At 39.3% G+C, this 24,069-nt stretch overlaps 1 protein-coding gene across 1 annotated transcript in view; it reads right to left on the bottom strand.

Annotated features, from left to right (window-relative positions):
* WDR27 (WD repeat domain 27) overlaps positions 1-24,069 on the bottom strand; it is a 2,477,832-nt gene that overhangs the window by 1,491,838 nt on the left and 961,925 nt on the right. The window contains exon 11 of the mRNA XM_044072816.1: positions 22,619-22,707. Within this exon, the coding sequence (XP_043928751.1) occupies positions 22,619-22,707 (89 nt within the window). The remainder of the gene's footprint in view (positions 1-22,618; positions 22,708-24,069) is intronic.

Here is a 24,069-nt window from a genome sequence, read left to right as displayed (position 1 = left end):
ATCTGGACTAGACTAGTTACAGGAAAGGTGGGAAAGAAGTGCAAATAGGGGCTTTTAAACCAGAAAGTTATACACAGACACACACACACACACACACACACACACACACACATATATATATATATATATATATATATATATATATATATACACACACACATTTTATATATATATATGTATATATATATATATATATATATATATATATATACATTTTATATAAATATATATATATATATATATATATATATATATATATATGGGTCCTAGTTAAATGATCGAAGTTCAGGACTTCGAATTTCATATGGCCAAAACCATATGATCGAAGTACTAAAACTTCAAACATTTAAACGGAGATCTCAGTACAGCGTGGAACAGGAATATTCCCTTTTCCTCGCTGCAGTACGATCTCGGAGTTGGTATATTTTAATAGCGGTGGTGTGGGGGGTACAGGGGGGCTTGCATATATGTGTTTTAATTAGTTTTTTTTTTCTTTTTTTAAATGTTCAAGATTACAAAACTTTGATCATATGGTCCCGACCATATGAGTTCGAAGTTTTGCAATTTCGATAATTCGATGTAGACCCATATACATATATATAGATATATATATATATATATATATATATATATATGTGTGTGTGTGTGTGTGTGTGTGCGTGTGTTTGACATTTCATCTAATTGCTTAAATTACAAAAAAATTAATTGAAAAGACATCTCATCACATTACTTACACACACACACACACACATATATATATATATATATATATATATATATATATATATATATATATATATATATATACATATATATGGATATCTAGGACTGTTGCACAAAATCACGTTTCCTCGAAACAGAAAAGGACAAACACACTTTCACGAAAGTGCATTTTTACCGAAAATGCACTTTCACGAAAGAGAAATAAAAAAAAAATAAAAAAAAAAAACAGTAATCATGTTTATGCAGTAATCATGTTTATGCAGGGGGGCAAGCCCCCCTGCACCCCCCATGTGGGGGGCTGTGCCCCCATACCTCCTACCTTTATATTCTCACTCCAAGATCACACTACAGTGGGGAAAAGGGAATATGCCCTTATCCCCACTGTACCACGATCTAAGCAACAGCCCCCATCGCTTAGTTGCATTTTTTTATGTGTCTTTTTTTTAATTTTTTTTTCTTTTATTTCTCTTTCGCGAAAGTGCATTTTCGGTAAAAATGCACTGTCGCGAAAGTGTGATTGCCCATTTCCGTTTCGAGTTAACATGATTTCGTGCAACAGTCATAGATCCATACACACACACACACACACACACACACACACACACACACACACACACACACACACACACATACATCTTGGAGTGTATGACATTTCATCTAATTGCCTTTTCATCTGGTCACAAATTACTGAAAAAATTAACTGAAAAGAAATCTCATCACATTTAATTAAATTACATTTTACAGAAAATTTACAAATTCAAAACTTTTTTTGCAGTGGGGGCTTTTGCAGGGTAAAAGTTTCCCTGCACCCCACATCTGGGGGGGGCTTTGCCCTCCCACACCCACTTACTTAAATATACAAACTCCACAGACACAGAACTACAGAGAACACACCACACATGCAGAGAATCACTTCAGGTGCATAATATGGGGGTACAGCATAAGGATGTGCCTTGGCAAGTTATAAATAGAGTTTTAGACTAATTTAACATGTAATTCCTATGATCCTAAGATTCTAAAACACATCAGCAGAGGTTGTCTTTCGCCTTATACAGTTTTCAATGAACTGTGATCCAACCAAATGTGTTTTAAATGAAATGTGTATTCAATTTATTTTTTAGTGATTTTTTGATTAGATGAAAAGGAAGTTTGATGAAATGAACTTTATGTATGTGTAGACAGACATGTATATACTTTATATATATATATATATATATACACATATGTATATATATATATATATATATATATATATATATATATATATATATATATATATATATATATATATATATATATATATACACATATACATAGACAGATAGAAATTAATAGATATAAACAGATAGAGATACAATGTCACTATTCTCTACATTTGATGTGCGGGAACATCAGACCACATTGCAATATTTCCTGTATGTCAAGACTACCTAAACTTTAAAGAAAAAAAATGTTAGTAACTACACTGATTGCAAAAGGAAGTCAAATGTTTTCCTTTTGTGATTGATTAACTAAAAAGAATTTCTACCAGTACATTCATACATACTTTATTTGACCAGTGCTACTGTTACTAAAAGGATTTTTCATAAGGTAATGTGTAAGGTTGGTGTTAAGGGAAGTGGTTGGGTTATGATTAAGGTTAGCAGACATGAGTAAGGATGGAGGGGGGCTTCACCCATCTTCACCATCTTACTCATGTCTGCTAATTGTAACCCACTCCCTGCCCATAACCCTAAACATTGCTACATGTAAAAAAAAATTTCTTTAACAGTACTACTAACCAAACACACACACGCATGCACGGACACACATCACACATGCACAGCACCAAATCTATCCCTTTACCTAGCCCTTACACTAATCCTAACCCAGAAATACTTGCACACACTCCCAGCTCTTCATAAACACCATCAAAGACACACTATATTAAATCTATCCCCTTCCCTGGCTTTATTCTAGCTTTAACCTAAAATCACTTACAAACACATTCCCACCCCTAATTCAGTATTTTCAAAAATTCCAGCATTAGAAGATATCCACTGGTGGTGGTTTTACTTCTTTGAAGTTCTGTGTTTAACTGTTAGCCTGGGGGCTTATCCCTTGTCTTACAGTGCTGGTATAGTCACATTTCTGTGTATTTATTTGTGCTCAGTATCAGAGCTGTTTGGTTGGCTATGCTCAATCCACAATCATCTGGACATACAAGCTGATTTTTTAAGTATACTTTTTTGCACTTGCATTGTTTCAGTGACAGTTAACATAACTGTACTGTGTTTTATTTATTTGTTTCACTGAATATTAATTGAACATTGTGGTTCTCTCTCTGCAGTTTGTTTTCCACCCTCCCTCCCTAGTGTTGTTGTAGTCTTATAATTGGTGGCTTTGGAATTGCCCCCCCCCGCTATAAATTTGTGTTTGGACACTTCTCCTGGACACATCTCATTTGCTGATTCAGCTGAGTACAATGATATCATTTGGGAAGAACTACCCCTTGCTTCTTTGATTTCAGACACTCCTACCAGTCCCATCTCATCAGCTCTATCTACAGTAAACAGAGGCAGCATTTGGGAAGGATAACTCCCGTAGTCTCTTAATCTTGCTCTGTTTCCTCCCCCTCCATTTAACAAAAAAAAAAACATTTATACTTTATTCAGCTGCTCTTACTGTAACTGTGTTCTGCCTACTTTATTACCTTATTTTGCTGTTCTGTGTACTCTTAAGTGTTCAAGTCCTCTTATTCTGCATTTATTACTGCTTGTTAGTAGCCTAATTAAATTTGTCTTCTGTTTTAAGCATCTCAGTTTTGGTTTTAGTACTTGTGCTTCAGGCCAGTTATTTTAGATTTAGAGCTTTTGTGGTCTACACTCTTGTGGACAAACCCTTATTAAATCCTGCTCTCCATAAGTCCACAAAGTATTTCAGAACACTATGTCTGGAGAATTCCCATCAGTTTCTCCTGCCAGCCTGGTCGACATGAGCATACTGAGACAGTGTCGCAACTGCCTCATGTTCACAGACAGTCCTCTTCTCCTAACACATAATTCTTCTATTTGCAAGAAATACATCTACATCAGTAAGCTGGAATCCATGCTTTCTCATGCCACAGTCAGTACTCCTGACAAAGAGGAGATTGCCAGCACAAATGCCACATCACACAGCCAGGCACAACACACATCCACCTATGTAGGGGTCCTCAATAAAAACTTACCTAAACAACAGACACCCCCAAAACACACTCACAAGCATTCCACACACAACACTAATCACATCATACACAGTAGACAACACACCAGTGTCTCACAAACACAGCCCATTAGGCATAACAATAAACCAACGCAGCCCATTAGGCATAGCCATAAACCAAACATACTAGTCATTGGCAACTCAATAGTGAGACACACTGTTGTCCCCCTCACAAAGTTCAACAAGGAAAGGTCACAGTCAGCTGTCTGTCAAGTTTCAGAATCCACCACATCATGCAAACACTTAAGTCTCTCCACAACAGGTACAAGTATGACTCTGTCATTGTCCATGTTGGTGTGAATGAATTGAGATGTATCTCCCTAGACTATATGAAGAGAGACAGGATTGAGCTCTCAGAATATGTGTCCCTGGCAAGTATGACCCCAGCCCTAAGAAGCATCCTGCCTTCACCATGATACCACAATGCCAACAAAAAAGAAATGACTTTGATTGGCTTAGTTTCTGGTGTCTTTCCAAGGGGATCCAGTATCTGTCTGCCTGGGATGACATGGTCGACAGGCCTCGATCCTTTGCCGGAGATGGCCTCCACCTGTCACCCTTGGGGTTCTGGATCTTGGCCAAAGCTCTTGCCTCCCCCATTATGCCTTTTTAGGCTATGTCCCAAAGACAAATATTCCAACATAAAAAATCTGTCAAAAAGCAAATTGAAGGTCATGCTGCTTAATGCTAGGAGCCTTAACCTGAAAATGCACTTACTGAAGGCTCTCCTCACAATGGAAGATGCCAATGTCTGTGCGGTCACGGAAACTTGGTTCAGGGCTGCAGAGAGCACTCCTGTATTACCAGGTTATACCTCATTTCTCACTTTCCAGAAAGACTAAGGGAGGTGGAGTCTCTATCTTCATTAAGGATAGGCACACCTCCAGACTGGTTTGCCAGCATGATGCACTGGAATTACTCCAGGTGCAACTAACAGTTGGCAAGACACCCATCCAAGTTATAGCCAGCTATAGACCTCCCTCCATGACTCAGGACACCCACTCCTCCTACCTGGACCTACTTGACTCCATCAAGTGGTCCTTTGAGTGACAACTACTGCATGAGGAAGTGATGTAATGGTTTTCAAAAGACAGTGACTGGTCTATCCAAGTTTTTAAACATTCACTTTTAGGCCCAGTAAACAGGATATGAAGAAGGCTAAGGCCAAAAGTGCTCGTCCTGCTTGCCTATTTTATTGGCGTTGTTGCATTAATGTTTTTATGTGAAATCCATGCTCTGTTCATGGTGGTACATTCAACTGTCTGTTTTTAAAGTTGTTTTGGATTTGGACTACCTTCGGTGGTGTGACTTTTTTTCTTGAAACACCTTGATTCTTGGTGACTTCAACTACCCCACCATAGATTGGGTGAACTATTCTGCACTAATGCACTTACCCAAAGATTCCTTGACTTCTTCAGTTCTAACACACTAGACCAGCTTGTCTCATCCCCCACAAGGGAGATAACATTCCTGACTTGGCTCTCACCAACATGACTGACCACTGCACCACTCCCACAGTATGTTCTTCCCTGGTGAGATCAGATCATTGGTCTGTCTCATTCAAAGTTTCTATCCCACTCAACCTCTCCCCAGCTGTAACCAGGCTAAAAAAACTTCTCAAAAGCTGACTACAACCTCCTAAGGGAGGGTATCAGTAGCTTCACACCACCACCCCCCTCAGAGTATGAAGACAACTATGTTGAACAGTACACCAATGCAGTATATAAGCACTTGAACAACTGTATGGACTCAGCCATACCCAACAAAACTAAAACCTGCTCCTCAAGAAAACACAAACCTGTCTGGTAGACATCCTCTAAATACAGGCTTTACAATAAAAGGAAGAAACCAGTGTCCAAGGATAAAATGAACAAATTCCAAATTGGAAAATCTCCCTCCTCAGCCTTAACAGGCAACTTAAATCACTACTGAAAACCTCCAGCGCCAACTATGAGTTGAAACTAGCCTCTGAAACAAAAGGAAACCACAAGTCCTTCTTCAATTATGTCAGGAACCTCCATGGCAAAGCCCAGGTTTGCTCTGAATTACTACTTAATAGTACCACTTACACTGATCCTGTTGACTTGGCCAACCTGCTAGCTGATAGGTTCAATGCAAACTTCACCCCCTACCCCACCAAAGGCCCGTATGACATCCCAGATACTTGCCCCACATCTCACATCTCTGTAGATAAAGTGTTAAAGGCCCTATCCAAGGCAAAGAACACAGCTTCCATGGGACCTGATAGTATCCCAGGTTGTATTCTGCATCATCTCCAGCAAGAACTAGCTTTGCCATTGAGCACCCTGTTCAACCACAGCCTAATTACTGGCTTCATTTCAGCAGAGTGGAGCACTGCCATTGTCATCCCCTTGCACAAAGGTGGTGCCACTACTGACCTTGGAAACTATCACCCATTTAGCTTGACAAGTCTGATCTGTAATGCCATGGAGTGTATTATTATGGACCTCATAAACAAAGACATAGGCAATCTCCAAGCACTTGAACCCACCCAATTCAGATTCATCAGGGGCAGCTCTTGCCTATTGAAACTGGTTGACTTCTTTGAGACTGTCACCAAGGCCCTGTATGAGGGAAAGTCAGTACATGCAGCTTACCTTGACTTGGCCAAGGCCTTTGGCACAATCCCCCACTTGGACATCATCGAAAAGCTAACACAACTTGGTGTAAACCCCTATCTCATCAGGTGGGTGGCCAACTGGCTGATTGATAGGATGCATAAGGTCAAAATAGGCCCCACCACCTCCGACAGCAGACCTGTCACTAGTGGTGTTCCCCAGGGATCTGTCCTGGGACCCCTACTGTTTGGCATCTACTTCTCAGAGGTCCAGGCAAAAACAAAGGGCCTGTAGCTGACCAAGTTTGCAGATGACTGTAAGTAGGGTGCTGTCATTGACTCCCCAAATGATGTTAACATACTGCAAGAGAGTCTCACAGCTACGAATAACTGGTGCCAAAGTCATGGCCTTAAGTTAAACGCAAAAAAATGTATTATCATACCATTTTTCAAAAACATCGCCCCTACTCTTTACCACATCAACAGCAACCCCCTAAGCACCCAACCTGTGGTGAGAGACCTGGGTACTCAGGTTAACAAAAATCTCACATTCAACCATCATGTGGCGGCAGTGGTCAGAAAAGCCTTTTACTTGGTTCAACTCATATGTAAAGGGATTGCATCCAGAAAAAAGGAGGTTATTACCTGTCTGTATTCCTCCTTCATTAGGCCTATAATTGAATATAATGCCCCATTTGGTATGTACCTCTCCAAACACCTGCACCAACTGGAAAGGCCATAGAAATACCTCACAAAGAGAATCCATGTCCTCCAAAATCTGTCCAATGTGGACAGGCTCAAATCACTATCACGCTACTCAGTATCATACAGATTGCTCAGAGGTGATCTGTGTCTCGCCTACAAGGCAATATCGGACCCTGCCTACTAGAGATGCTCCATATCCGTAAGTGTAACTCCTCGCGCATTACACACTCGATAGGCCTAAATTTAATATGCAACATCAACAAAACCTGCTGGAGAGACAGGTTTATCTACCAGAGGCTGCTCTGTCTCTGGAATAGACTTCCCATACATGTCAAAGTACCTCGCTGACGTTCAAGCGCAACCTTGATGAGTGGATGGGAAACCACAAATTTGTGCCAAGGGTTCCACCTTTGTCCCTCACTGACAGGGGTGACAGGTGCTGACTCAGGGTTCTTTTTTGCAGATAAACTCTTGGCTAGGCTTGTAATGGCCCCAGGGCCATTAGACTAGTAACCTCCTATGGTCCTATGATCCTATAAACATAGAAACCCTACAGAATAGAAAAACTTTATTCCTAATTCCAACAGTCTTCTGCCCTCGACTAAAACTACTTTCGATATAAAGATACACCAGTAAACTCTGTTGACAAAAAGCACATTTGATAGAGTTTACTGCAGCCATATATATATATATATATATATATATATATATATATATATATATATATATATATATAGATCTACTTATTTGATCGATTTTCATTTGGTCGAAAATGATTTCAGGCAGCCCACTTCACTGAAACTCATTTGACTGAAAGCCCATTTGGTCGAACTACAGTTGGTCGAAAATTTAATTCAGCCCCAGCCCCACTGCAGTGCAACCCTGGAGTGAGAATATAAAGTTAGGGGGTGTGGGGGGCACAGCCCCCCACACATATATATATATATATATATGTGTGTGTGTGTGTGTGTGTGTGTGTGTGTGCTTTTTTTTTTTTTTTTTTTTTTGGTTCTCGTGTACCCACCAGACAAGAAAAGGATTGCTGCAGGCAGTATATGTATCATTACAGACTGCATGTACAGTGCTTATTTTGATACTGGCCTGTTGCTTGCAAAGTTTTTGTTCCACTGAATCCTTTTGCCTCTGGCCTTAACATCTCAAATAAAGACTGCATCCAGGAAAGATTAATACATCACAATAACAAATGCTGATATTAAGCTTAATTAAGTATCTTCAAATGATGGCAAAATTTTGATCTTTGAGCTCGATGCTAAGAATGGAGGTCAGACATTTTAACAAATTTGCATAAAGAAAGGATTAGAGTGTCATGCTTAGGGAGTCTGAGACTTCCTGACCCTCAACCATTTTTACATAAACCTTTTAGGGGACCATACCAGTCTACACATTCATGCGAAAGGGAACTGAGAATATTTGACTTCCCTGAGCATAGCAGTTGTTCTGAATGCTATGTCTTTACCTTTTGATACTCCCCCTCCCATTTCCTGCTGTGAAGTGCAGTATACCCAGCTGATAATCAACAGAATGGCATCCAGGTCCAAGGAAGTTACAATACCACTCTACTCAGCCTTTATCAGACCAGTCATTGAGTCTAATGCCCCCTTTGGCATGTACCTAACCAGGCACCTGCAACAGCTGCAATGCCCTCAAAAGTTTCTCACCAGAAGAATCCATTATATGAATACCCTGTCCTAAACAGATCACCTAAAGGCCCTATCTCTTTACTCATTCCCCTACAGGTTACTGACAGAAACTCTTTGCCTGGCATATAAGTGAGCATTAGATCCAGCTCTAATGGACCTCTTGCACATCCGCAAAACAAACAGCACCAAGAACACTAGATACAAGGACCTGAACTTTGCCTGCAACATAAATAAAACCTGCTGAAGAGACTGATACGCGTCTCAAATGATCCCTGCACTATGAAACAGCTCCCCATCCACATGAAGCGGAGTTCAAAACCTGTCCCTTTTCAAGTGAGACCTTGGTCATTGGATGAGATATTGTAAATTCACTCCCAGTCTGACCTTCATGTCTCTCATGGATAAAGGCTGACAGTAAGTTAACTAATCTCAAAATAACATAACCATTATCAACCTACTCATTAACACACTCCCTCCATATGGATGTCCAGTGTAATTGAGGACAAAACTGGGACGGGCTGCAAGGCTAGGCTTAGAAAGATCCTCGTGATTGATAGCCTAGCACAAACCAGTGAACCTATACACACTCCACACCCATTCCCCCACTCCTTTATCTCTGCAAGTTCTTATTCATTTCTAAAGGGTGCAATTCCTGGATAATAAATGTTTGTGTACTTATTTAGCTAATGTGCTCATAAGAAAATGGAGTATTTATTTGCTGTGACTGAAAATTGTAGCAACATTATTAACTATGCTTTTCTTGAGAAATGCTTTTGATGATGTATAGGGTTGCTGTAATTTTGCTGCAGTGATTTCTGCAACACTGATTGTTTCTTCAAAACACACATTGCTTTATCTGGGAGGAACTGTTTGTCTATAATATACTTAAGGATCAGTAATACTGCTTCTGAACTTATTGTGATGCTTGCTTTTCAGGATATGCAATGCAATTTGCCTATGCTTCGTGTTTTAGGATTATGTTGGGTAATATTCTACTATATGTGCTTACTAATAACTGGTATATCTGTTTTTTAAAGCACACAAGACTTAGCTAAAGCAGTGTTGCTGTGCAATGCTGGTTGTCTTTAAGGGGTACATGCACTTTCTTACTCTTCCAGCTCACGTGTTTTTTATTCTGGGCAGGGAGTTCTCCATTGAAAACTCTTAAGAGTTCTTTGATTCTGTATTTCAAGTTTCTTCACTATTCACCGATCAAGATCAGTCTTTCCCTGTACAAGCACACTTGTATTTCCAGCGCTGATGCTTGTATTGTGCAGAAGATTAGGCTGGCTTTTCAAAACTGGCACTGGCAACTTGGAATGATACCAATGAAAAACTAAGAAAAATAGAACAGGCACAACAGTTCAAAAAACTCTTCAAATTCCGTCTTCACAATGTTAAGAAATATAACTGTTTTTTTTGACTGATAATTGTTTTTCATCCACCATTCACAGAACAGCTACTCATTCTAATAGTTTGTACGTTTCAATAATTTCTATCCCCTTTGAAAAACAGAAACATCCTTAAAGGACAGACAATTAGATTATTTAGGTTGGTATCTGAGGATGCACATTTGGTATCTGAATTAGATACTCTGTCTAGGATGTTTTTAGAGAAAGCCTACCTGTCTGCTTGGTTGGGATGATGAAGCAGGAGGTAGTTACGGATAGAAATACATTATTTCAGCCTATTTGAACTGGCACTGAAATTGATAGAGGTGCTGAGAGCAGTAAAAAAATACAATGTTGTTGTTGTCTTTCAGCTTTTCCCAGTTAGGGGTCGCCACAGCGGAACTCCGGTCTGCTAATGATTGGCAGTAGATTTTGACGAATGCTAAGGTGCCAGCTCGACGTTCAACCTTCAACGAAGCTTTTGTAAACCAGTGGGATGTGAATACACTGGTGCCATTAAGGATATAATAGCTATTTTAAAGAAACATTGGAAAAAGTGTTATGGATCCTTTAAGATGCAAAAGAATTTGGGGTGAGAAACCCTGTCAGTGTATAAGAACAAAAGTAACTTGAAATATTTTGAGAGGACTTAGAGTGTTTCCCTTAACTTATCTATAGCAAATAAGGTAATGACAAAATGTGGGTGTTGTTCACAGTGCAGGTATGTTTGCGAAGGGTCTATTTTTCTGTTACCCCATGTTCCTAAAGGATTGTTCCCTAATGGCAAAGTTAATTTCAATACAAAAGGGGTGGTATATTTGGCTCATTGCTTAAACTGGCCAGCATTTTATGTAGGCAAGACTAAGAACACCTTGAAAAAAAGGATTTATCAGCATGCTATTTCTAGGGATGATTCAATAAACACACTCTATAAGCATTCTATTAATTTGTCTGGCTTTTAAGAAATTTACAATTATTGTTTTGGAAAAGGTCGCTTATTTTGAAAGGGGATGCAACTGGGCAGCGTACCTTGAAGCTCGTAAACTCTTTTTTTGCAATTATAGTTACAAATAAACCAGGCTTAAATGAAAAGACATCTATTAATTGGTCCTTACAACTATGAAATTATAGGGATTTTTTAGAAGTGATTAGTTCATTAATATACAATATATACTTTAAATTTATAGTCTTTATATTATTTTTAAATTTATTGCTTGATTTGTGCACGTGTGAATAGAATTATCCACTAGATCATGATATTTCATTACCTTTAAGTGTTTGGAAGTTTTTTTTATCTGATGTATGAACGAAAGTGCTAAGCAAGTAAACATCCAGTTGCGATATTCCTTTGGTGGCTTTATTTTTCACTATTTGATTTGAGTTGCAAAGGTGTTTTGGGTTAACGTCCTTAACAAAGGTAGGATGGAATGCACCATGACCATCTGGAATTCCATCTGTTTCACATATTAGCTCAAGTGGCTAAGGTCCAGAATGGGCCTGAGTCCCCCATTTTATTATTTTGGTACCAAAAAGAACCTTGAGTAAACCCTGGATCTGTGCTGATCTGGTCTGTTGGGATCTCATGGATGACTCTCTTGCCTAGCAGCAGCTTGTTTATTTCTTGTGCTGCTGACTTCTGCTGAGTGGGTAGTATATTAGGAAGCTTTCTTGAATATGGTGGGGGGGCTGAGAAAGAAAGGGAATTGTGTATCCTCTGGTTGTGAAAATCTGCACGCATAAATTTCAGGTGATGGCCATCCAGGCTATGGGGTGCAGAGATACGTGCCCCCCAAACGGCACCAGATCGCAGAGGTTGGGAAACCATTCAAAAGCTCTGAAAAGAACTGTCAGAGAAAGGACCTAACAGCTTTGATTGTTTCCTGCCTTTGTCCATGAGGGGTCTGTCACCAGAAGTGTTTGTAGCAAAATCTTGGGGTTTGCGGAAACCACAGTTTCTTCCCAATCTTCTGGTTTCTTGAGAAAGTCCATTGGGGAGTAGAAAAATGTATTCTCAAGGCAGGCAAAGTTTTATTCTGTTGTTTGCCTTTGGACAGTAGCTCTTTAACCTTGGATCCAAACAGGATGGATCCATAATATAGAGCTTTAATAAAGGATATTTTGAAATGTTCCACCAATTCGCAGAGATGCATCCAGCATGCCTTCTGACAGATATTCTGGTGCGTGCTGCTCTCAACTTCCCATCAGCCACATTTTAGATAAGGCACATTGACATGTTTGACAAGGACTGAAGGGTGGCCAACTGCATGTTAGCAGCTTTCTTCTCCTCTACACACAAGGACCCAGAAAAGGATTTGTACAGTTTTGTGATCAAATCCCTCTGAAAACACGTTATGTGAACTAGATAGTTCAGTGTCCTGAGAGCAAAGGTGCTGAGGCATAAAATCGCTTACCAAACCTGTCCAGCTCACTGGACTCTCTGTTAGCAGAATGGACAGTGGAACTCTCCTCAGAGAGTTTCTTCTTGGTGGCCGCTGCCAACACCATGGAATCCACCATGGGACTCTTGCTCCAAATAGGATGGCCTTTGGGAGACACTAAAATTTTGTTGGACTTCCAAGGAATGGGTTCCACTATTTCCATTTCCTTCCATGCCCACCTCAGAACCAGATTGATTAATTCATTGGTGAGAGAGACCAATCAAGAGGTAGATGGGATAGCCCCAAAAGTTTCAAGGAGTACTGATTCCACCTGGAAAGGAGTGTTGGTGGACCACCTCCCCCTTTTGCCCAAGGATCTCAAGAATCTCTCCTTAGGAGACATCCTCAAGGGGGGATTTGGGGACCCTTCCCAGCCAATGAAAACTGAAATCAGTATCCTCTGTAAAAGACTGCTGTGGGGAATCTACATACCTCCCAAAACAAATGGGGAGTCCACAATGTGCACCATCTCAAGACTTTGAGGGGCTGGCTTTCCTGATGAGATGGAATGTGAGGAGCAAGACCTGTGAGGGTAAGGTTGGATCTGAACAAAAAAAGGAAGCTTGTTCTCTAGACTGAGAAATCACCCTCTCAGAGGCCTCAAAAGCCAAACCCAAAACAGAGCCCTGAAGCCATCCTATAGGGAGTCCCAACAGGGGATGACCTCACAAACACATGTGACTCAGCTCCACAGCTGAAGATGCTGCTGAGCTATCTGGCATCAAAGCATGGACAGGATGGGACAGTTCTGACATCTTTGGAGTCAACCAAGACCCCACAGCACTGACACCAATCCCTCAAAGTCCAAAGTACTCAGAGTCAACTAGGTCAGAAACACTTTTAATATCTATGAGCACCAAACCTTCAAGTCCAAAGTAGCTAACCCTGGGATTCACTCAGATCCAATTGCCCCCCTGTCTGAGGGTTGGTTCAAAGTAGGAGCTAAAATCAAAGGGGAAGAAGAGACAAGCCCCAGGCCTCCAACAGAGGTCATAGCCAGAATAATCCCCATCTGTTTCTGGGTCCTCTCCCCCATCTGTTTCTGGGTCCTCAGGACCTTCCTCATCATTCTGTCCACATTTCCTTCTGAGAGCCTCCTGGAGGACCGCACTGACTTCACAGATTAAGTTGAAGAGGATGGGCAAGTGATCCTATGAAAGGACCTCTCCTGTAGAAAGATGGACCTGAGCCTAGGAATCACCAGCTATGCTGAAAACCATGGCTCCTAGAATGGAGGAGTGGAGGATCTGAAGGTGCTCAACTCTGTAGAAACAGTAGGATCAGAAAGTTTGTGGAGCTTCGGCACCAGGCCAGATGGACCCACATGCTGAGAAGACCATTTACCAGACTCCTTATGTTTTTCCTTTGTCAGATCTTTTTCTTTACTCTTTTCCCCACTTTTGTCCCTTTTACTGTTATGCAGCAGTTTCTTGGCAGAAGGAGAAGTAGAAATTGAGAAATGAGAAGGGGAGTCCTCTCCTGCTGTGCCAGGGAGAAGCACCTTGAGCACCAATTTATTTTGCCATTCTGTCAAAGCCCTGCCTCTGAAGGAGGAACAAATGGTGCAGTCCTCCTCTAAGTGAGAAGTTCCCAACAATAAACACATTTGCTGTGGGCATCCTGGTTTGAGATCTAATGCCCAAATGCCACACATTTTTTGAAATACAAGGGTTTCTCTGCCATGACACCTAAAATGTGGCAACTAACAGAAAAGGAAATGGCACAACAGCCAAAAAAACAGCAACAACACTAATAATAATAGCAATAATAAATAAAATGATACACTGAATTCACCAAAACCCTACAACTGTTTTTAAACATCAGAGACTAGATATAAAGAAGAGACAGAAACTTACTATCTATATAGCTATATTTTGATTTAAGTACAAAAAGGGGAGATTAAAAAGAGTTAACAAAAGATCAAAACCAAAACTGTTCCCAAAAGGGACATATAAAATATAAAAAAAAACACTTAAATGCACCCAACGAGCTAAGTCTTAAGACCTGTGTCTGAAGCAAATGAAGTGGCAAATGAGATGTGAGGTAATTTACCTCTTAGATGGAAGTTATGAGTAAGGGGAGGAGCCTGAGCCTTGTGTCCAAAATCTGAGAAATGGCCAAAGTCAGATTAGGGTTGCCACCTTTTAACATGGCCAAAGTGAGACATGGGGGTGTAGCCAATAGGACAGGGTGTGTGACCAATATGACACTGGCCACAACCCACCAAGACATCACCAGAGGTGTTAAAGGAGATGCAATATTACAGTTATGGATACAACATTTGTGACATTACAGCATACTGAAAACTTAAACCATTTAAATGAAGTGAACTATCACTGCAAAAAAACACATTACTCAGTTGTAACAGTAAATAAACTTTAAAGGAATAAAAAATACACTATTCATTAAATGGACACTTGTTTATTTAAAAAGTAAAAAAAAATCATAAACCAACCATGACTATTCAGAAAGAAAACTTAAAAAAATCTAAATACCACATACAAGCCAAGTATAAAATTAAGACTTTTTATTGTCAATTAAAGCTAAAGCAAAGAAAAAAACATAAAACTACATACTGTACCCTAGTACTACATACTGCACACTAGCAAATTAAAGCTAAAGCAAAGAAAAATACAAAATTACAAACTGCACCCTAGTACTTTATACTGCACACTAGTACACTAAATCACTTTTTTTTTTTTTTTTTTTTTTAAAGTATATTTTGAATTTGATTTTATGGCTCGAAGAAGGGCTCAATTTGAAACAATATTTGAGTAAAGGTCACAACATTTCATCTGGTAATTTACAGTCATCATTAGTTCGGCTTTTAACAAGTCCACACTACATCAGTTTTGCACATCTATCCATTTACCTTTCACCAAAGAAAAAACTCTTTCTGCAAATGCGTTTGAGGTCAGTATAGATAAAACTCTAGCAATTACTGGATATAGTGTAGTCAGTTCAGGCCCTTCTTTTAAAAGCTTCAGCCACTTCTCCCCTGGGGTCATGCTTGTGTTACATGACTGTTCGAGAAAGGGCCTAATTGCCAAGTAGTCCCTAAAAAGATAGTCTTCATCTGCATCCTGCAGACTCAAGGCAGTGGTCACATTAAGTAAGTCACTGAAAGCAAAGGGCTCATTTAGAGATAATTTAGACAGTGTAAACAAGTAGTTGCTTTCAGTATAATCAAACCACTGTTCCAGGTACTTCACTGCTGTCTCCAAGAACAAAATGAAGTCTCTTTTCAGTTTGTTAGCAGAAGTGCTGTCTAATGTGCTCATAAGTGCCCTAAGTTTCCCTCCAAATAAAGCACTTTCAGCTCTTGCCTGCAGTTTTTGCTTCAGAGAGACCATTACACAAAAAGTTTCCATGGCAGTAAGTGCTGATTTTTCTAATGAACTTATATGTTCATTAAAATCAACAAGAATAGCACAGAGAAAGTGCAAATAGTACTGGGGCAGCATAGGCAATGCATTCTCACCATGCTCATTAGCTGAAAAGTACTGCCATATCTGCCGGGGGGTCTCGTCTTCTCCCTGGGACAGGAAATAGGACTGGAGCACTGGGAGATTTTTTACAACTCTTTCAATGGCTGGGAGTAGTGACAGCCACCTTGTTGGCACATGTCTTAACAGACTCTCACATTCCATGCCACAAAACTCAAAGAAGTCTTTCAAGTCTCTGGTCCTTGTGGCAGAACCTGAGAAGTGGCTGAAAAGTTTCATTACGAATACTTTTATGTCGTACGGTAGTTGTGCTGCAGCTTTTTTGGCTGCATTATGAATGATGTAGGCAACACAGTTAGCCTTCTGAAGTGATGGGCACTTTTCTTTTAATCTGGTACACACACCAGATTTCTTCCCATAGTTCACACTGGCATTATCAGCCCCATAAGCTGCAATGGTGTTCCAGGGCAAGGAGTGCCTTTCCATAATGTTGGAAATTTGCTGAGAAATAGCCTGTGCAGATTCACCAGAGTCTTCATAGAAGTCCAAAAGGCCATTCACCACCCCTTTTTCTTTAGAAAAATACCTCACAACAAGTGGAAATAATTTTATGTTCCCCTTGTTGGAAGCATCTGATGAAATTGCAAATGAAGTGCCTGGTTTTTGAAGGTCATGCAGGAGGCATTCCAATGAGTGCGGTCCCAAAACATTTTCGACTATGGCTTCAGCCTTGGTTCTTCCACAAGATAGTTTCTTTGCCATGTCCAAGTCACTGTACAACTGGCTGGCCAACTTTACTGCACAGTCTAAGTTGTTATAGGAAATATTGTGCTTAACAGCATGGAACACCTCAGAGGCTTCTGCTGCAATGATCCTAAGTTCTGGTCCCTCAAGGTTTGCGTTCCTTGCCCACTTTGTCATCAGGTGACTGGATTTAGCTTGAAGAATAGCAGTCTTATGTTGTTCAGTTGCCTCATGTCATGCGACATCGTTTCTTCCACCATGGGTCACTTAAAATTCTCTCTTACAGTGCCTGCAGAATGCTTTGACATCACTGCATCTCTCGATCCAGTCGAATTCTGTTTTCCAAACATCTTGCCACTTGCACATTCTCTTGTTGATGGTTGACTGTAATGAAGCTGCTGCTCTCTTCATGCTTGAATCTGTACTTACCTGATATACAACATATTTACCAAAACTGTGTTAGTAGGGTGCAGTAACATATTGGTGCACAGCACAAATGAACTGGCTCAAAAAACATTGGCAAACGAAAGAACTGGCTCAAAAAACACTGACACGCAAAAGAACTGGCTCGAAAAACATTGACACGCAAAAGAACTGGCTCGAAAAACATTGGCATGTGAAAGAACTGGCTTGAAAAACATTGGCATGCAAAAAAACTGGCTTGAAAAACATTAGCACTTGAAAGAACTGGCTTGAAAAATATTGGCATGCAAAAAAACTGGCTTGAAAAACAGTGGCACTCAAAAAAATGGCTTGAAAAACAGTGGCACCCGAAAAAAATGGCTTGTAAAACAGTGGCACTCGAAAAAAATTACTTGAAAAACAGTGGCACTTGGAAAAAACTGGCTTGAAAAACATTGGCACTCAAAAGAACTGGCTCGAAAAACACTGGCACACTGGCATGCGAAAGAACTGAGGAATGGAAAGAAAAGAGTTAACATTACAAACAGTTTGAAAAAGGTCAAATAGTAAATGAGGTAATGTAGGGGGCATTTTGGCCATTGAAAACTAACATTAACACAGCTCGTAGAAAATGAAATGCATTATTTTTACCACCGAACATGCCCCCCACCTCACCCCACCCCTCAAGAAAAAAGTTAACCACATTTTCACTGAACTAGAAAAACACTAAAATGAATGAGAATGCACAGTGGATACCATAGACCTGAACCACAGCAGTTAAAAGAAATGTATGGCACTAATTTACACAGCGCAATGATCTACTAATGAACATGCCCAACAGCAGCACTGGTCGTAATCGGATAATAATGAAAACAGTACATTGTAAGTTTATTGAAGACATAACTAAAACACAAAATACAAACTTTGCTACTTATAAAAGCAAACTACCCTTTAACAACGACATGGTTTAGCATAATCTCAAATACACTGTATTAACTTCTGAGCATGCATCTACAGAAAAAAATAAATAAATAAACAGGAAAAAAATCCGTAAACATTTTACCTTTTAATAATACTTCTTGCAAGAGAAGTAAAATAAACTACAATATACAGCAGACTCCATGGACTCCTTTTACCTCAAAACATAGCAATTAAGAGTTATCTACCCAGCACAGCGATGCAATAAACAGGCCCAAGTAAAAGCAGCACAACCATATTCACATTACAAGCAAAGCAGGACATTTTAACCTTTTTAAAACGCATACAAAATTAAATGCACACATTTACAAGTATATATGAAAACAATCTTGAAACAGCTTCAGCAAGTTGGCAACATGAACTTACTAGAATAATAAATGCACTACATTAACTGTTAACATTCCCCCTCAAAAGGTGGACTGGTACCACATACACATTGACTTGCAAGAACTAACAGGAAAAATTACCCAAACAGTATATCTTAACTTCCTGAAAACAGCATTAAATTGCACACATTTCCACACAAAAAACTGCAAACTATGCTTGAACATTTTCTATCTGCAAACAGAACATACCCAGAAAAAGCTATGACAATAGAAATATATCACACTAAATTTATATTTCTCTGCCCCCCACCAGAAATAAACAAAACTTCTATACACACAGTTCAGCCTTTAAAAGTAATGCTTCCAAATCATACCCTCAAGAACAATAACAATTACACATACATGCAGGTTTTATACCTTTAAAAACTACTACTCAAAAATCTCAAAATAACCACTGCATAAATTTAAATACTGCGTACTGTACCCCCATCTACCTCTAAACATTAAAAACTTAAACCACAATATATTCCCATTTTAAACTACTACTCAAAAAATTTCAAAATAACCACTGCACAGATTTAAATACTGTATACTACATCCCCATCTACCTCTAAACATTAAAAACTTAAATAAAGCACAATATTCCCATTTTAAATAACTAAAGCCACAAAATACTATGTTATGTACTCACCACTATCACAGTTTTTGCTGGGTTAGCTTGCTTCCTTCCTGCTGGAATGGCTAGTTGGATGACTGGCTCTGTCTGCTCAAGTGGCTGGGCTGGCTGGCTAGCAGGCTCCCTTGCAGGCTGGCTTCTTTGCTGGCTGGCTGGCTGACTTCTTTGCTGGCTGGCTGGCTTCTTGTTTGGCTTCACTACTAGGATTAGAAATTTCAGACCTTAAGTATTTCCTTAATCCTTCGCAGCTGTAGAGCACTAAGACAAAACTGCTCTACAGCTGCGACCTTTATTGGGCTCTTCGAGGTGAATCCCCACCCCCTCCAATCCCTGTAGCCAATTGCTGCTTAAATTACACCACCCAGACCTAGCAGGGAATCCCTCTAAATGCAGGTCTGGGTTGGTGACGTAGCCGCATTGCCGTGGAAAAATCGGAAGTATTTTCGGCTTTTCTACGGCAACGACAATTCGAGAGTGTTAAAAGTGGAAAACAGGACTTTTAAAGTCCAACTGTCTGTGAATGCGGGAAACGGGATGAGAAGGCTCAACCGGTGAGTGTCCCGCTGACAACGAGATGGGTGGCAACCGTAAAGCCAGGATGTATCTGAAAACCCAGTATTTGAGGAACGAATAGAAGAGACAGCGCTGGATCTAAAATCTCTTGCAATCACAAATTAGTACAAAATCCTCGTAATTACTGAAGCCTGGAATACTTCACATTTAAGTGTTCCTAACCTTACTATTCAGTGCATACATGAACAGACCCAGGGTTGGGGTATTATAATGCTAGTTTACAATGCTAGTTTCTTAGTTACAATCTCTTATGGCTATTCCAGCCTTTCTGTTCTTCCTTAAGGACAGGGTCTCCTTTAGAACTAATCCATAATTTATGCCTAATAGAGTTACTGAAATCATAGCACTCAACTGTCCAGAGTTTCTCAGAATGTCCAGATTTTTGCCTCATAATTTTGGTCTGTTTCTCATAAAATTTGTGGTTTTCTGATGAATTGTTGAGAACTGAAGTCACCAAATAATTACAGACATTGTAGTTTCAGACTTCATATTCTTAAGAAAATGTATGCTGGTGCAAAACCTGTTATCCTATCAACCTTTTTAAGTGTTTAAGAGCAATATTTTAATTATGTCCCTATTTTTGGGCCTTTGCCCCCCCCCCCATTATTTTCACATTGTCCAGATTTCTTGAGCTACAATGTTGAGAGATATGACTGAAATGTCTTTGAATCAGTCCATTAATCTTTCTGCATTATTCCTAAATTTCAAAATAAGGGTGAAACAATTCTCTGTTTGTTTTGATGTATGCAGGCAATTGAGATTTTACTCAGACAAGATCAAACATATTAGAAAATGTGATCAGTTGTTTAATCCCTTTGAATTCCAGTATCCAAATAGACCATTTCTATGTGAATTCCTTTTGCTAATTCTTTTTGCTACTCTTTCAGTGGCAAATCCTTCCAAGGGCAAGTTATATCACATTTCACAAGAGCAGTACCTTCTATAGCAGCATTCTTTAAAAGAGTTCTCTCGATATCCATATTGGAGACAGCTACTTGGTCTGATCCATACCTTTACTAAACATTACAAAACTGATGTTTTTTCTAGGGCTAGGACTGGATTTGTTAGAACCATTCTTTGAGGGTTACTGGGCTCCAGTATTGTTTGTATTGGCTCCCTATTAAAATGTCGATACTCGAAATGCCAAGTGCCAAAAAGCCTTAAAAACATACGGAAAACCAGTAGAAGACTGAATCTTGAAAATATGTAGTTGTTCTGTTTCATACAAAAAAAATTCAACAATTTAACTTACCTGGCCACGTTTTGCAAGGCAGCAAGCCCTCCTGCACCCCCCATGTGTGGGGTAAGCTTCACCCCAAACTTATATATACCAGTTCTGAGATTGCCATACCTTTGAGAAAAGGGAATATTGTGTGAAATGGCATCTCAAACTAAGTATATACAAGTCCAATCTTTCAGCCATTGAGTCTCCACATTTTGGGACTCGCTGTAGTGGGTCTCAACATTTTAAATGGTTACCATTTCTATTACCCCCTCCCACACTTCCTAAAAGTTTTGGTAATTGCCCCATCTGTCAGCAATGCTGCAACAGTGATTTACTGATGAACATAGTATAGCTGTGTAAGAACTTACCATTACAATACATGTCTGACTAGATCACTGTTGCAGTATATGTACCCTCCACCCATCCATCTTTTTCATTTCTTCTTTTTCTTTGGACCTAGATGAAATCCCTATTTGTCTAATCTTCCCCTCTTTATTTTACTTTAACTGGGGATATCCTCTTTATAGATAGCCTCAGTGTCTATATGGGGCAAAAAAGCTCTGAAGGTTTCCATGATCATGTGTCCCTTAAATACCAGCATGCAGTCCTTGTGCTTAGGTCTAAGACTGAACACATGCCATGTGAGGAATTAGCTCCTAAGCTTTGTCACTCTGGCCAGAAGTACAGTATTCTTGGCAGGGTATGTCCTATCTGTCAGCATTACTGCAACAGTGATCTAATGATGAACATCTTAAGTGCTGAAGGTTAGACCCAGTTCAAAGGAGCAGAGATAAACCATCCATCCTTGCCACTGGCAACCTGGATTAAGGAACAAGCCTGATCATTAGAAGGGTTGGCTAGAAGGGGTGATATGAAGGACTGCATCCTAACTCTTCCATTTCATGGAAATCACTAAGTACCTAGTACTGTTTGAAAAATCTTTGGTGATGGTCAGGCATCAAACAGTAACACTGATTCTAAGAAAGGGGAGCACAACACATGTTCTGAGAGCAAGATATGGGAGGGCACACAACAAAGTTGTCAATGCATTCATGCTCTCTTAGTAAGTAGACATAGTTTGGCATCAGAAGAATGAAGGTAACTATTCCATTAGCCTCCACACTGAAGTAAGAATCCTCAGCCATCACTAGAAAATAGTCTTTGGGTTTTGCTTTTTGATAATCTGGAGACCGTCTCAGTAATGGGATGCATTAAGGAATTTTGGAAAGAAGACTCTCGGTAACTGGTGAAGTAAGGCAGAGGGTAAGGAAATATTGGACAGGAGAATGGGGAGGCATAAAATAAATGAATGGTGAAGAGGGATCTAGGGAATATCCCTGGTTACAATGATAAATCTGCAAATAATATGTCATAAGGAAAGAAAGAAACAGATATTATGATTGGCCATGGACTTCACTGCAAAGATTTGATCTTTAAAACAATGTAAAATAACTTAAACAAATTAATGAGTAGTAGTTCTGTTTCATACAAAAAAATTCAACAATTTACCTTATCTGGCCACTGGATTCCTAATGTACCTGACCCAGCTATTTGAATGGTAAGATGATCATAATCTGAAAAATAAATGGCACTGTTTACTGGAGGAACAGTGTAACTAGATAGATTCATCATACTTTATATAATACATACATACTTGCAAAATTGCAATTTGTACTAAGTCCATTTTTTATGTTGAATTTATACTGATACAGATAACATACCACCACTCTTTAAAAAAATATATTGCTTTGTTTGAAGCAAAAGAAAGTAATTCCTGATTTTTAGAAGTAAACTTATTGCTGCCTAAAGTTCAAGCATACACAATATAAAGTCAAAGTGTCCATATAGACACTGGACCTACAACCCTTTATCATCAAGCCATGGTTAGACTATAAGAGTTTTGTCTATATCACATAACAAAAGCTTCTTGAAATGAAAAACGTAGTGGTATGCACTTGAAAAGCAAATCATACCAGCTCATAAATGTGTTACACTGCAATATTTTCACAGTGACTGGTCAGCAATGAATACATTTCACTTTCTTAGAATGTTATAACTTAGGTAAGTGAAAGTACAGTTGTCTATAAGGCACTTACCATAAAAGTATATATTCAAGGATAGGTCACTGTAATGATAAATCCTAACATTTGGTTTTACTTACCTCCCTTTCCTCTTTCTCAGCTGCATCCTGTTCCTGTAATGAATACTTTGTGTCTTGCATCAGTGCTCTTTCAGCTTGTTTGGTGCATGAGACACTCACATATAGCTTATGTTGATAGAATCCTGTTCTGTTCTTCTTACCCTCTTTTTTCTTTGTGTATTTGATGCATATTCTTACCTTATTTCAGTGTGCAACTGTTATTAGTACTCCAACACTAATAAAACAGCTCTAATAAATATAACTATCACTAAGTACAGTTCTCTTTGGGGAATGGAAGGAAGAGATCTTTACTATTACAGTAACCTCTACTCAAAGATCTACTGTTACTATGAGTACCTTTTAAATATAACTGTGCTATTGTCTTTGGGAGGCTCACTTGAACAATAAAATCATAAAGTCTGACTGGATTCCCAAGCCATGTATGAGATGGAACATTATATGATTCCTTATAGCACAGAAGTGCCAACATCAGTTTTATTCTTGGCTGTGTGTGCTTCCACCTTTGTGTTGGATTACTGTGTGAAATTCAGTCTGTGTGGCAGTTTCCAAAATATCTTGTGCAGAAACATTGCTAAAATAGGGTGCTGATGTTGCTCCTCTAACTGTGCCTTGTAAATGTTAATTTTACTTTCCAAATCAAAAATAAAACATTAGGTCAGCCATTTAAGTGGCTCCTGTTTATTGACAGGCAGGCATTATCCTCCCATGTTTTAAAGAATAGAAATAGTTAATTAATTTTCTAAATTCCTGTGTTATTATGGTAAAGTACCGAGTAGGGGATTTTGAACGGGACATTCCT

Source organism: Protopterus annectens, chromosome 1.part0, assembly GCF_019279795.1.
Source record: "Protopterus annectens isolate FY-2018-M chromosome 1.part0, PAN1.0, whole genome shotgun sequence".
NCBI lineage: Eukaryota > Metazoa > Chordata > Ceratodontiformes > Protopteridae > Protopterus > Protopterus annectens.
This window is presented reverse-complemented; position numbering and strand designations above follow the sequence as displayed.